Raw genomic sequence first — 15,001 nt, 5'->3', positions numbered from 1 at the left:
ACAGGATGTTTTCTGGAAGACAGCAATAAAAAAGAAGCAACTTACTTTTAGTAAATGTGGCTTGGAAGCCTGTGCCGCTGCCTGAGCCATCAGAGACAAATCTGATCCACAGGATATGCCCAACAATGGTTGAATAATTGAGGGGGAGGACATTTCCACAGTATCGCCCCACCAAGTGACCGGTGGCATTTCCTTCGCGGACCTCCACAAAATCTCTACTACAGTCCTGAGAATCCTCCAACTGGAAAGTTCTAATTTGGAGGAAAAAAAAAATAAAGAAGCATTTAGGAAGATTAAATTGATAGAATAAACTTTGGGATTATCCTGAAACATCTGCTGGGTTAAACTGTTCCTTATAAAACTTTCTTTAACTTTCACTACAATATCTTTGAGCCAAATCAAAAATTTTCTTTCAGCCAAATTAATTGACATGTCTTGTATTCAAGAGCTACAAAGACAATTAACACATTGCCTTTGAGGGGTTTTCTTCCTAGGGGGAAAGATTGGGCATTCTTGAATACAGGAAAAAATACATCTTATAAGGCATGATATCTTAAGTGTCCTCAGATTTAAAAGTGTTATAAGATTTTGAAGCAGAGATATCACATCTCATTTTGAGGCTCAGTACTAGCTTGACGGAGAGATTTTTTTTTTTTTTTGAGATGGAAATGTAAACATCAGCTGGATTTAGGCAGAAATGGTGAGCAGAAAATGCATGTCAATGAAAGCGCACACACACACACGGAGACAGGTGGGGCATATTTAGGAATTTGTGAGAGGTCTGGTATAGTTAGAACATTAAGCATTTTTAGGAAAACATTAGAAGACCTAGCTGAGGCACTATGATGGGCTAATGCTGCCAGACCTTAAGTGCTAATCAAAGGTATCTGTACTTAATTTCTGAAAAGGCAGAATAAATATGGGATTTGTAATTATACAGGTTAGTGTCCAAAAATGTGGCCTATTCAACTTGCATTATATTCTGTAGTTATGATGACATGAGGGAATGAAAGATAGGAAATAATATCTATTTCATGATTGTCACTAATAACATATAGAGTCTGAAACATGTAGGTGCTAAATGAATGACTTTAGTACTTGACCTTAATGTTTTATAAACTTGGATATTTAAATATATATGGGCAGGGCGCCTGGGTGGCTCAGTGGGTTAAGCCACTGCCTTCGGCTCAGGTCATGATCTCGGGGTCCTGGGATCGAGTCCCGCATCGGGCTCTCTGCTCGGCAGGGAGCCTGCTTCCCTCTCTCTCTCTGCCTGCCTCTCTGCCTACTTGTGATCTCTCTGTGTCAAGTAAATAAATAAAATCTTTAAAAAAAAATATATATATATATATATATGGGCAATACCACCCAATCCACACTGCCAAGATAATTCAATGGGGAAAAGAAAAGTCATTCTAACAGGTGGTATTTTAGTAACTGAGTATCACTAGGGAGGAAAAAAAAACCCTCAACATCTGCCTCTCTCCATAAATAGAAAATAATTTAATATTCCTTACAGATAGATGTAAACCTAAGAGCTAGAAACATGAAGCTCTTAGAAGAAAGCAGAATCTTTACAACCTTGGGGAAGGCAAATATTTCTTAGATTGAATGCAAAAGGCATTAACCATAAGATTTAAAAAATTAATAAATTTGACTTCATCAAAAATTAAAATTTCTCCTCATTAAAGACATGACTAAGAAAATGAAGAGGCAAGTTTCAGACTGTGCAGGGGGAGAAGAGAAGATAATTACAAAGCATATATCTAACAAGAGACTCGTATCTGGAATATAAAAGGAATTCTTATAAATAAACTATGAAAAAACAAATAACCAAGTTAATAATGACAAAAGGTTTGAAGAGACCCTTTAAAGAAGTTCAGTAAATAGCCAATGAGGATGTCCAAAGTACTCTGTGTCATTATGCATCAGAACAATGTATATTAAATACCACCGTAAGTTATCATTTCATACCCATCAGAATGGCTAAAATAAAAAAGACTGACAAGATCAAATGTTGGCAAACATGCACAACAACTAGAAGTCTCATATATTTCTGGTGAGAATGTACACTCATGAGACCATTTTGAATAGTTATTTGGTAGTTTCTTATGAAATTAAATACACATCCAATTAATGGCCCAGAAGTTATTTGAGGTGATTACCTAAGAGAAATAAAGAAAAGGACAGTAATGATGTTGCACAGCATTGTAAATGTATATAATGCTACTGAATTTTGTACATAAAAATAAGTGAAATGCTATTTTTATATGGTAAAAGATACATAACATAAAAAATAGCATTTTACCTATTTTTTACCATATTAAAAAAAAACTTGAGTTTTGTGTGGTAAATTAGATCACCACAGATCTGCTTGAGAAAATTATCCTGCAACAACATATAATGGCAATATATTATAACAATATAATAACTGGAAAGAGCATAAAAATATATTTTTGTTTTGACATATACTGAATCTAACATAATGGTATATTACCAAAGTGGAGCTATCTGTTAGAACTAATATGTAGTTTGGATTTCAAAAGAGACTCTGGGGCTGAACATGGAAATCACCTGTGTGTATATTATAAGAGTTGAAAGCATGGCTAGACTGGTTTAGAAATGAATATGTGGGAGGTAATTAATAGAGAGAAAGAATGAGAGAACAGAGATGACAGCAGAAGCTTAGGGGAACACCTACATTTTGAGTATATTAAGAGGAAGAGAAAACAGTAAACACAGGAGTAAGTGTGAAAAAGAGGATAAAAACAAGTTCAATGTCATGTCATAAAAGCCAAGAGAGAAAATGAAAGAGGGTGATACAGAGTGATGATGACTGTCAAATGATACACGGGTTTGAGACTAAAAACGGGCTATAGAATTTGGTAGTTAAAAATAAATCAGTCACTTTTGAATGAGCAGTTTCTGAGATTCCACTATAGAATACTTTTTCAAACATACTAAGGAATAAAACAGATGATTTTTGTGATTTCCAGAAGATGGTGAATTACAATAATAGCAAAAACAGAACAATAACAAGCTTTCTGTAACACAAAGTAATTTGAATTTACAAATTTTCTACAATTACTCTGAAATTTTCATGTTCCCATTTAACACGTATAAAAATGTACCAATGTTGCTGACCACAAATTAAGTCTCAGAAAATATTAAAAGTATCAAAAACCATGTTCTCTGACCACTATAGAATAAAACTAGAATATAATAACAAAGAGATTACAAAAGGAGTCATAATACTGAAACAAAATGTCTTTCCATATAAACCATGTGTTAAATAAGAAATCATAATGGAAATTAGAATATATTTAGGACTGAATGAGAGTGAAAACACTTTATAGAGTGATATGCCTGGCTGGCTCGGTCAGTTAAGTGTCTGCCTTCAATTCAGATCATGATCCCAGGACCTGGGATGGAGTGCTGCATAGGGCTCCTTGTTCAGCAGGGAGACTGCTCCTCCCGCCGCCTGCCACCTCCCCTACTTGTGCTCTCTCAGGTTCTCTCTCTATCATAAATAAATAAGTAAATTCCTTAAAAATATATTTAAAAATGTAAAAGTGCAGTCAAAGCAATATTTAGAGGGAAATTAATAGCTTTAAATGCTTAGAAAAGAACAAATATTAAGAAAAATGAGCTGGGTGCTAACCCCAAAAGTTAGAAAAACAAAGCAGAAAAAACCAGAAAGGAAGTGAAGAAACAACAAGACAATATCTGAAATTAATGAAATAGAAATGTAGAATGTACTAGAAAAGATAAAAAATATCATAATCTATTACTTTGACAAGACCAATAAAGAATAAACTGCTGATAAAACTGATCAGTAGTAAAATAAAGCTTAACTGAGCAATATAACTAATAAGAAAAGGACTTAATTTCAGATTCATTAACAAATTTTAAATTTTAATCATGTCCATTAAAAACTGTATGCTAACAAATTTGAACTCTTAGTTTTCTATAAAAATATAATACAAGGAGCTGAAGAAAAAAATGAAAAACCTAAAAATTTCCATTAAATCAAACAAAAATCAGTACTTAAAGCTGTGCACAGATAACATAAAACCAAAATATGAGCCCCAATGATTTCATAGGGGAACTCTACCAAAGCTTTAATGAACCAATGACCCAAGCTCAATCTAATGCAAAGAGTAACAAAGAATCAAAAAGAGGGTGAGTCTGAGTCTCCAGCCTCTTGAGGTTAGTATCATCTTGAGAGCAAAGCCAGTAAAGGGAAGTCAAAAAAAGAAAAGTGCTGTTCAACCTAACTTAACAATATAGATGAGAAATCCCAAGTAAAATTTAAGCAAAATGGATCCATCAATTTGTAAAATATATAAGTCTAATCAGGTTGTACTAACAAAGCTTTAAGGAGAGAAGATCAAAAAGAAAATTCAAAACACACACGCACATGCACACGTACCTAACAAAGATAGATGCAAAATATACTGAGAGAATCAATGACAACTGCAGAAAAGGCATTTGATAAGACTTAACATCCCCTCATCATAGATATTCTTAGAAAATTAGTAATAGAAGGAAATTTTCTTAATGGGATGAGAAATGCCTACCAAACACCAACAGCAGACGGAAGTAAAAATTTTAAAGCATTTCCTTTGAATCAGAAACAATACAGGGAGCTGCTCTCATCACTTGGTTCCACATTACACTGAAGCATTTTCCAGGGAAACAAGACAAGAAAAAGAGGAAAGTTTGTAAGGACTGGAAAAGAAGAGCTGTAAATTAATATTCAGGAAGGTTCATTCATTGATAAATATTTATTGTGCACTTTAATGTGTCAGGTCCTCTTCTAGGCACTAAAGATACAGCAGTAGAAAAGGGAAAAAAAATCTTTGTCATTCTAGAGAATACAATGGCTGCTGGATAAGATATACAAAAATCAATAAGGTTTCCTTTTACCTGCAAATAAAAACTTAGAAACTGCAACTTAGTCAACATTTACTCCACAATTTTTACTCTCTTCCATATTGCCCTACACTATCATGGGGGTTGGCGGTAGGACAATGAAGAACATAGAGAATGTTCCTCCCTTTTGGGACCTTCTATTCAAGAAGTAAAGATAGATAATAAATAAGCAGTTATGTAATGAGGTAGTGATCAGAGGAAAAAATGATTTAAGGAATGTGTTATTTTTGGTAAAGTGGCCAGGTTATATCTATAAGTTTAAAATGGATGCCATTTTCAATAGCAGCAATCAAAAAAAGGTGTCTAGCTATAAGACCTATATTTTTAAAATGTGAAAGTTTAACAAATGGCATAAAAGAAGACAAAAGGGAATGCAGAGATATTCCAAATTCAAGAATATGAAGAGCCAATAAAGATCCTTCTAAAAATGAATATATAGTTTGTCTCCCCTTCTGATTTACCCCATCACTTCTCCTGAGGGTTTTGGAGGGGAGAGGGGCGGGGGTTGGGTGAGGCTGGTGGTGGGTATTATGGAGGGCACGTATTACATGGAGCACTGGGTGTGGTACATAAACAATGAATTTTGGAAAACTGAAAAGAAATAAAATAAAATGGAAAAAAATGAATGTATAAATTCAATGTAATTCCTGTCCAATCCATAAGTATGACTCCATTTACAGAAAGCAATACTATGTAGTGTGTATGGAGATATATAGATATACAGATATATAGTTCCTACACATATTATATACATTTAATATAGCATATATAGTAAAATTATAAAAACATGTATAGAAGAGATACACATACAATTCAAGATACAAGTTAATTCAGTGATGAACAAGTAAGGGGGGCTTTCACTGCCCTGTAACATTTTATTAATTTAAAATTAATTTTTAAAGAAAAAGGTAATGTAATGGTTAAAAAAATGTAGAGAAAGTATATACAAATTATTCTTTTTTCAGAAGTAATTGGAGGGAGTTTTTGCTGAGAAGAGGCAAGACAAGATAAAAAGAAGAAAGAATGACCTAGAAAGACTATAGAGAAGAAACTGTCAGAGAGGGGGGAAAATGTCTCAAGAACAGAAAATGTTTCAGTCAATGTTCAACATTGTGTTTTGCGAGATTTCACATGATAGTAAGTAGAGTGCTCTCCTGGGGCTCCATCTCAGCTAACGGATTAGGATGACAGACCACCAACTTGGAGGTTCTGGTACCTCAAGCCCTTTTATGGGATGAACATATCAGGCACACCTCCAAGCATTCACTGCCAATCAGAGTGCTGGAACAAACAAGTCAGACTTGCTCCACCCTTGCTTCTCAGGCCAGATACTAGCACTGGTAGGTCTCTAGCCAGACAGTGAGTCTGTGGCTCTCATGATTCCATCAAGCTGAGTTACTACAATATAGATCATCTATATCGATATTTTAGACACAGGTTTAGCAGCAAGCTATGATCAGAAACTGAGTCGCGGAAGAAATCAGGAAAAAATCCACGTCAAGCTAAGCAGACTATCCATTTGTCCTTACCCCCATTGTCTTCCTTAACAATTTACTCTTTATAAGACAGTTTCTGTCAACAACCATTTCTTTTCTTTTTTTTTTTTTAAAGATTTTATTTATTTATTTGTCAGAGAGAGAGAGAGTACACAAGCAGGCAGAGTGGCAGAGAGGCAAAGAGAGAAGCAGACTCCCCACTGAACAAGGAGCCCGATGTGGGACTCGATCCCAGGACCCAAGGATCATGACCTGAGCCAAAGGCAGCGGCTGAACCCACTGAGCCATTCAGGCGTCCCTGAACAGCCATTTCTGACAAGCAATTGTTCTGAATCCATCTTTAGGATGACTGCCACGTTTAGCACTTAAATTCAGGATGTTTCATTATCCATAACATTATCAATAAAGTGAAATATGCTAAAATTGCTTTGTTTTGGTTTTTGCTGGTTCTCAGAAAGTAGGAAGGGAAGAAAGAGAGATCATTTGCCTCTGCAAGTGATTTACAGGAAATCAAATCTAAACTTTCTTCTCAAAGTATAATACATGGTCCTGCAGAACTTGTTTAAATGAAGAATCGGGACCCACCAACTAACTACATCGGAATGTAGGGTTTAGCAAGATCCCACATGATCAATATGTACATTTAAGTTTGGTCCAATGGTCCAGAATATTACTAAGTGAAGGTCTTTTCTGTTTGAGTACCACACTGGTATAATCCAGTGACAAATCACAGAAAAGACATTTTATTAGAATTGAGGGTAGGATGATACTTACAAGAATCAAATTAAAATTTTAAAAAAGCTTATTGTTTTCTTGGAAGTCTTTGTTTTAGGCCAGTACATTTTATAAGCAAATCTACCCTCTTTCCAAATACTTTGGCTGAGATCTGTTAGTAAAAATACGATGTGGAACAAAAATAGTACAATCACTGTTTCTCATTATCTCATTTTGATTCTTGAACCAAGATCAATCACTTTTGAAAAGCACTCTGCAAGCATAAAATATATTTTCTGTTAATCCCTTTAAATATCTATTTTACAAAAAACTCCTTTTTAGATTCTATTTCTCTCCCCCTCCTTTTTGTTACAGATTCAACCATAATTTTTCCAGTTTTTCTCCTTCTTCAATTTCACCACAGTGTCCACGGTCCAAGCCCCGTGGTTTCGAACTTGACGTATTCCATATGCTTCTCATACAACTCAGGGGAATGTTTCCAAGCACCCATCTGGATACAGTTTAGACCAGGGCAGAAATAACTCACAGACCTTGTCATAAAGCCCTTCTCATTATCCGCTACATAAAGAGCAACATCTTGCTTTCTACAAAATTTATTTTAAAAATAAAAGTCAAGCAAGTAACACAAAATAATCAAAGTTAACTTCTTATGGACAAGAAAGGAAAAAGCTGAGTTGTTAAGATTTGTCTATATAATAATTAGGATTTAGGGTCCATGAAGCAGTAAAATGAACGAAACTAACTTTTTGTGGTTATCTCCTATCTTCTAGAAAGAGCTCAGCATCACCCATTGGATTTAACTGTGAACTGCCACACAAGATATTTTAGAAACAGCAGAGTGAGATAATTTACCATTCACTGACCATCTGGTATGCATCAACCTTGTGCTATATGTTTTACATCCAATATCCTAAACTCTAATGTTAGCCCTTAAATGTATATGATCATCTCCTATAGATGGAATGAATCTCTTTAGGTTTCAAATAAACAGCTTCTTGGCACTAACTTATCTGTAACTCATCAGGAAATGGGATGTCTGTCTTAAATATTCCTTGTACCTGTTCCCGTTCCTGTCACCCACTGAACATCAGATTCATCAACAATGTGAATGTGGTAGAGACTAAAAGGAAAAAGACCATGACAGAAGCCTTGTTATTTGGCAATTGTGAGGCCCAGTAAGCCACGTGAAGGACTTTGAACTTTATCATAAGAACAATAATCCTGTTTTATTCATCTTTATAAATATATAAAGCATCTGGCCTGGGAGTGTCATGTGCTGACTATGCGAGCACACATTGTCAGTCTGTAGGCACCAATGTGCTGACTGTGTGAGTAAAAATATTTGTTGGATAAAGGAAGACATTTATATCAGGTAAAACTTACATGCACAGATTTCTTCCCATATAGAACTTTGAGCTTTTAGTAAAGACAAAGGCAAACAGAAACTTTTCCCATGTGGCAGCTTAACCTCTCCTTGCCTCTCAGGCACTCAGAGGGTGTCTTTGTGTTCACACAATGCCACTTGTACCCTGAAGAGGCACCGTCTGATTGATAGACTGAAAGAAATCAACTTCACATGTTTGAATGTGGTCCACGAATGGGACTATTCTTTCATTTGTAAAATCCTTTCTTAGGTAAATAAATAAAAATAAAATCCTTTCTTGATGCACAGAATGGCATGTCTAGGAGAAGGAGCAAGACTTTTTTTTTAATAAACAGGCCAGTGTCCTCAAAATAATCCTCTTCTCTCAGTGGTTGTAAGTTATTTATTCTATTCCTTCAAAAACGGAATTGGAATCCAAAATGAAGCCCAACAATATGTGATTTGCTATAATAAGTAACTTTTATCTTAAAATGGCAACTTTAATACCAAAATCATTTCACTCCATATTTGTTAAGTGTCTCCTACCAGCACAGCATGTCACAGGCAACCTCTCTACTGATTGATCAGAAAGGCTCATGTCACTTACCACGTGCTTTTCACTACCTACTTTTCAAAAAACACATTATTGTTGTTAATATTTATTCTAGACCACTTTGAACATGTCAGGTTTCTACTATTGCTTCCATATCCAGAGACCATATTCAAAAAGTCTTACAGTTCAATTAGGAACAGACCAGTGATTTTACAAACCAACCATTAAGCTCCTATAAACTTCCAAGATCATTGTTATGGAAGTAGAGCAGACGGTAAGGTGGATTGGGGTTAGGGATATGGTATACGGGGAAAGGAAGGCTTCATTATGATGGGGATTTTTGCTGGAAGAAAGAATGTTAGTATTTCTCTGGAAGACTCTAAATGTGTATAATTCAAAAAAAAAAAAGACACAATTCCTGTTCTCTGAAAATAAAAATGCCACAAATTAATGTACCAGTAGCATAGGCATATCTTTCTCATAATGTTAGGCAGGGATCTAGAACCATTCTCAAGAGAATTTTAATGCCATTTATAACCCAAACTATGACTAAACAGAGGAAATTTGGAAACAGACTTCCTAAAGTTCCCACCATGTTCTCTAACAGTTGCTTGGACACACATGCTGTTAGCTGTCCCTTCTATTAGTAACCATGCTTCCTTCCTGCAGACTCATTCACAATGAAACAATACACCATTAAAAAAAAAAAAAAAAGGATTTACATAAAAGACAGCTGGAGCCGGTTGCCAGGAGAACTGACAATGTTCCAGACACATTCCAAATTAGAGGGATAAACTTCCGGGTAGCCAGGGCTGTTGAAGATGCCTTCAGCCATGTGGAAGGTTCCACCACAAGCTGGAAGAAAAGAGAGACAAAGTGAGTGCCAGAGCAAAGATCAAATGCAAGATACCGTAAGATGAAGGAGAAAGAACACAATTGGAGCTGTTAGCAGCATCAAGGGTATCCTATTTCCTTTTCCAATTAAGGAAAAAAAAAAAAAAAAGCCCTGTCATATATCATCAGGAAAAGATTCTGAAGACTGAAAACTGTAAGCCACAGGATCAGAAGGAACCTCTTTAGTTTCTCTTCTAAAAGCCTTTTCTCGCCGTGAACTATAACTCCACATAATAAAATGCATATTTTAATCCCACAACCATTCAGTATTTCTCCCCAAGATAATTTTCAGTGCTGGCCTCAAGCAGAAGGCAGTATTCCAGCTTTTCCCTCTCAAGAGAACACTGAAATGCACACACAAATCTTCTAGATGTCCTGTGCTTTTAGCTGTTAATAACAAGGAAGCCAGCAGTGGACCAAGAGCACACCCCTGGCTGGCAGAGCCAGCACTGGGTGGCTCCTCTTTCCCCTCCCGCCTACATGCCACCATCACTATCCATCCTGCCATCGGTGACAGCACCGAGACTTGCCTGAGTCCAGGCAAGGGAGGTGGGAGGCCAGGGAGATGGGAGAGTATCAACTATCCACTCATAAGAGATGTCAATGGACACTGTTGGTCAGGGGCTGCCTTAACAGACACATCATCAAAGAGACCACCCGTCATTCCATGATCATCTGAACCAGTGCTCCCCGTTTTCAGAGCTCAACTACTAGCAGCATGAGTCACCAATAGCCAAGGTGTGTACATACCCCAAGCCTCTGTCAGTGGATGAAGGGAAAAGGAAGATGAGGCACAGTTTACTACTGCTAGAATTCACAACGAGTAGGTGAATCTAAATTGGAAGACACTAAAGTTGGTCACGGAGGTGATCTCAGGAGACTAGCTCCCAATTCTGAAGGTGTAACAGTCCCAAGCGACAAACCAAGGATGTCTACCAAGTTTCCCTTAACCTGGTAGCATCATCTGCTACCTGCTCTTACCTGATGAGGACGCAGCGTATGTAGCATGGAAACCTTCAGAATTCAGTGTAGAGTCAGAGACAAACCTCAGCGTCAGAGCACTGCTGAACGAAGTGATGGGATGGGGCATGGACGTGCCACAGTAGCGGCCTAAATGAGATCATGACAAGGAGAACGGACATGACATGGCACAGGCTGTTATTTCTTATAACCATGAGAGAACAAAGCAAGAAGAAGAAATCACTATTCTGAGAATTTAAATCAGGGTGGGTGTTTAAGACAATGCCTGAGAATTACACTATAAATACAAGCATAGGAGAGATGATTTATAACCATGATAAAGAGCATTAGAGGGAGATAAGAAAAATGTAGATACCAGGCTCCGAAGGCAACTATTGCTAAAGTCTCCAGCACAGTAGGTTCCGCACAAAGAAATGCACTACTACTTAAAGCAGAGTATTATAGTGCCCCCCAAAAAGTGTGGATGCTGGAGCCAGAATACAGGGGTTCAACTCCTAGCTCAGCCATTTGCTAGCTGCAGGACCTGGAACAAGTCACCTAAGTTCTCTGTGCCTCAGTTTCCCCCATTGAGAAAAGAGACTATCAATAATAACGAGACCTCTACCATAAGGGTATGAGGGTTAATGGGGTTACTATTTATAAAGTTCTTAGAATAGCACCCAGCACAGGTTAAGTGCCTAAGGAAGTGTTTGTTAAATAATAAACCCTCATCCTTGGTCAAGTGCTCACAGATAAGTATGTCAAGCCATACAACCAGAAGTGCATAGACCAGAAAGTATTCAAGTGCCCACTATTGTCTCAGGCACTGTTCTGGGCTTTGGGAATAAAACAAAGAGCAAAACAAAAGTCCCTCCTCTGGCAGAGCTTATGCAGGATAAGAAACTTGTATGAGGAAGTTCAGATATGAGTCACTCATGAGGAAGTCTAAATAACCTGAGAGCGTTTTACTTAAAGGTATTTCAGAAACTAGATAGCGGTGATCTTTAATTTTACGGGGATGCCCCACGATCAGAATTCCAGTGCATGGGCTTGTTGCTTTATTTTTTGTTTTGTTTATTTATTGCTCCATCCATCCATTCATTCATTCACACAGGCATTCATTCACTGAGTCCTCTATTGCTTCTACTGAGGACAAAACCAGAAGAAACACTCAATCTGAATATAAAAACTGGTCATATAGTAGAAGAAATTTATCACAGAAGGCTACTGAATGCCAGAATGGATGGCGTTTCACTGCTATCTGAAGCAGCTGCAACTTTTAATTTAAATTAAAAGACAAATACATAAACCATTCATGTCCTTGAAGATGGACAAGCTGTGTTTCTCGAACCCCACATTAAATCCTGCTTTCCTACCCTCTGATTATTTTTACTTGGTTTATACGGCCCTGGGTATCTACTGGACACACTCTAACCTTGAACGACAGCCTATGCACATGTCAGCTACAAATGAAACCCAGCCAGGGCCACAGATGCCAAGGAGCGAGCACCGCATACCTCGGAGGGGTGCGTCATCGTGATCACCGTCCAAAATTTCTATAAAGTCTTGTGAACACGTTGTGCTGCTTTCAAGTCGAAAGTGGTCAAAGGAGAGCGTAATGTGGTTGACTGTAGGAAAAGGAGAGGAGACTAGTAAAGTACAGGCAAACAAAACATCCAGAAAGAGAGATTTTACCTCAAATCATTCATGGTGCGCGTTCTCTGGCAGGGAAGCATCATTGCCTTTGGTTCCTCTGAAGAGTCAAGTTTTTTGAAAATGCCTGTAGAGTTTGAAAAGCTGATAGTGGTAAATAAGAGGGTCCTTGGGGATGTTGCTTCCACGGAGACCCACGGGGAGTGTCTTGTTGGAATAGGTGGTCTTAATACCTTTTCTAAAATCAGTCATTGCTGGGTTCCTCTAGGAAGCATTTTTCTCAATAGATTCGTTTGCTGACTTGCAAATGAGGCCCTCCTAACTCCCAGGCATGCAGTGCCTGGATCTCTTCATTTCACTTGAAGGCCAAAGCCAGGGGCCCTAGAGGTTTGGAGTCATTTATAAAGAAAGCTTTGAATTCCTTGCAGAATGGTAAGTGCCTGGGTGCATTTTTCTTTTGCTATTCTTCCAGGATCCCTAATCTTCCGAATAGGATCTTTCCCTATTAATGTCTTTGAACCAGTGAGATCTTTCATCTCAATGCTTTACAACTCATTAGAAATTATCCTTACATGCAAAACTGCTCAGCTCAAGGTGGGGGACTTCTTTATTGAAGGCTTAGTTTCTCGCAACTTTCTTAGGCTAAGGATTATTTCACCAATCCCCAGATCATATGCATGTCAATAAGACATTCTTTTGTTAACTCTTAACATCCCCAGAAGAACTGGTAGAGAATATTTCAGCCAAATTCTTCATTTTTTAGATGAGCTAATGGGGTCTCATTAGCTTAAGTGATTTGCTTATTGTCACAAAGGTCACTGTAATTAGAGAGCAAAGGAATGCCTTTCCTACATGATGTCTGAAATCATAAATTTTTCCTGAACAACTCAAGGAAAGGCAGGTCTCCTCTGAAACAGGATTCATGAGACCCCAGGGTCACCCTCTGGGCAAGGCATTTTGCTCTGAGTCCTTCGGGGTCCCCTCATTTTCCCTGTCTTGAAAGTGTGGACAGTAACACTTTCTACCAGGTTATTACCAGACCAAAAAATAAGATTCTATAACTTTTTAAAAGAAAATAATGTAAGCACTTATGAAATGTTTCTTCTAGGCCCGTACTAGAATTGTTTTTTATACTTGCATACACCAGAGACCAGATTTTACAATGAGCTTCCACTTTGACGGACGTTCAGTAATGCTCATGGCGCTGCATTCCCAAACTCTGAGTTATCAATTTTTCAGTCTGTGGTTCTTAGTATTCATTTGGCCATTTCACAACTGTCTCGAGAGTCCACTACACTGAAGTCACAGAGGTCAAAAATAATTTATCAATTATTTCTGCTTACCCCCAATTTCTCATGCCTGTCAATACAGCAAGGGCATAGGGGATGTTTTCCCCCCCTTTGTTAGGTCTTGAACCCTAACTTTTTTTTGATTAAGAATAGACAGTAAAAATTACTTTGCGATCCAATTAGGAAATGCTTGTTCTCGCGCACATCAGGAATGGGAACTTCCGTAAAATGAAGAGGAAGGCCACCAATTGTTACCACGGAGGAGATAAGAACATTAGTCAGAGACAGACTTTCCCACAGACACCATCCATCCCGGATCCCTTTTCTTTTTTATTTTTGTTACTTACACGGAGACTGAGCTTGAATTATCCAGCTGCAGTTCTGATTGTTTGGATACTTGCCGGGGAACAATGGAGAGGATATGGTATCAAAGGAGCTGGTGAGGATGTAGCTTCCACAGGCTGAGAAATGCACAAACACACACGTCAGGTACTTTTGATTTCTACAGACTGCACAAAACAATGATTTGATGAGGAAACACACAAATGGTTTTCTCCCATTTCTGAAATGCACACCAAGGAAGTACTCCGCACATGGACCACGATAAAGTAGAAATACACTGTACGTTTATAACAATATTCTTCAATTGCAGGAAGTAGGGAGTGGCAGAGAACAAGATTAAATGGCTATGAATTTCCTGAATCATTCCAACAAAACCCTATTATTGATTCACTTACTCTGCCCACTCATAAATTACTGGTATAGGGATAACCTCTTTATGAGCAACTTCTTTTTTTTTTTTTTTTTAAGGAAAAAAAATAGTCAATTGAACAAGACTGCATAAGGATGCCTATGTGTTATCCGAGAAGCACAAAGCTTTGCGGCAGTGCAGCAAGGAGGGTTTTTGGCCAGCTGAAGAGAATAAGGGGTGTCTCACGGATGACACGGTAGGAGAGAGGAATTGGGGCTGGGGAAGACTAGTCCAGAGAGCCAGAGACCTGAGCTAAGACACAGAGGAGAGTCAGGCCTGAACTACACAGACTTGGCTGAAGGGTGGCGTTCTTGAGGGCTATTGGAAGTGATGCTGGAAAAAAGACTGGGGCAGGTTCCAGGGCCCTCAGGT

At 37.8% G+C, this 15,001-nt stretch overlaps 1 protein-coding gene across 1 annotated transcript in view; it reads right to left on the bottom strand.

The window, feature by feature from the left end:
- The window catches only part of CUBN (cubilin), a 256,824-nt gene that overhangs the window by 99,784 nt on the left and 142,039 nt on the right, over positions 1-15,001 (bottom strand). Inside the window, exons 33-37 of the mRNA XM_032880903.1 lie at positions 14,226-14,339; positions 12,454-12,564; positions 10,958-11,086; positions 9,805-9,937; positions 46-251 (exon numbers count right to left, since the gene is read on the bottom strand). Coding sequence (XP_032736794.1) covers positions 46-251; positions 9,805-9,937; positions 10,958-11,086; positions 12,454-12,564; positions 14,226-14,339 — 693 coding nt within the window. The remainder of the gene's footprint in view (positions 1-45; positions 252-9,804; positions 9,938-10,957; positions 11,087-12,453; positions 12,565-14,225; positions 14,340-15,001) is intronic.

This window comes from Lontra canadensis, unplaced genomic scaffold (assembly GCF_010015895.1).
Source record: "Lontra canadensis isolate GAN:19392208 unplaced genomic scaffold, GSC_riverotter_1.0 scaffold72, whole genome shotgun sequence".
NCBI lineage: Eukaryota > Metazoa > Chordata > Mammalia > Carnivora > Mustelidae > Lontra > Lontra canadensis.
The sequence above is the reverse complement of the archived record's forward strand: the minus strand, read 5'-3'. Positions and strand labels throughout refer to the sequence as shown.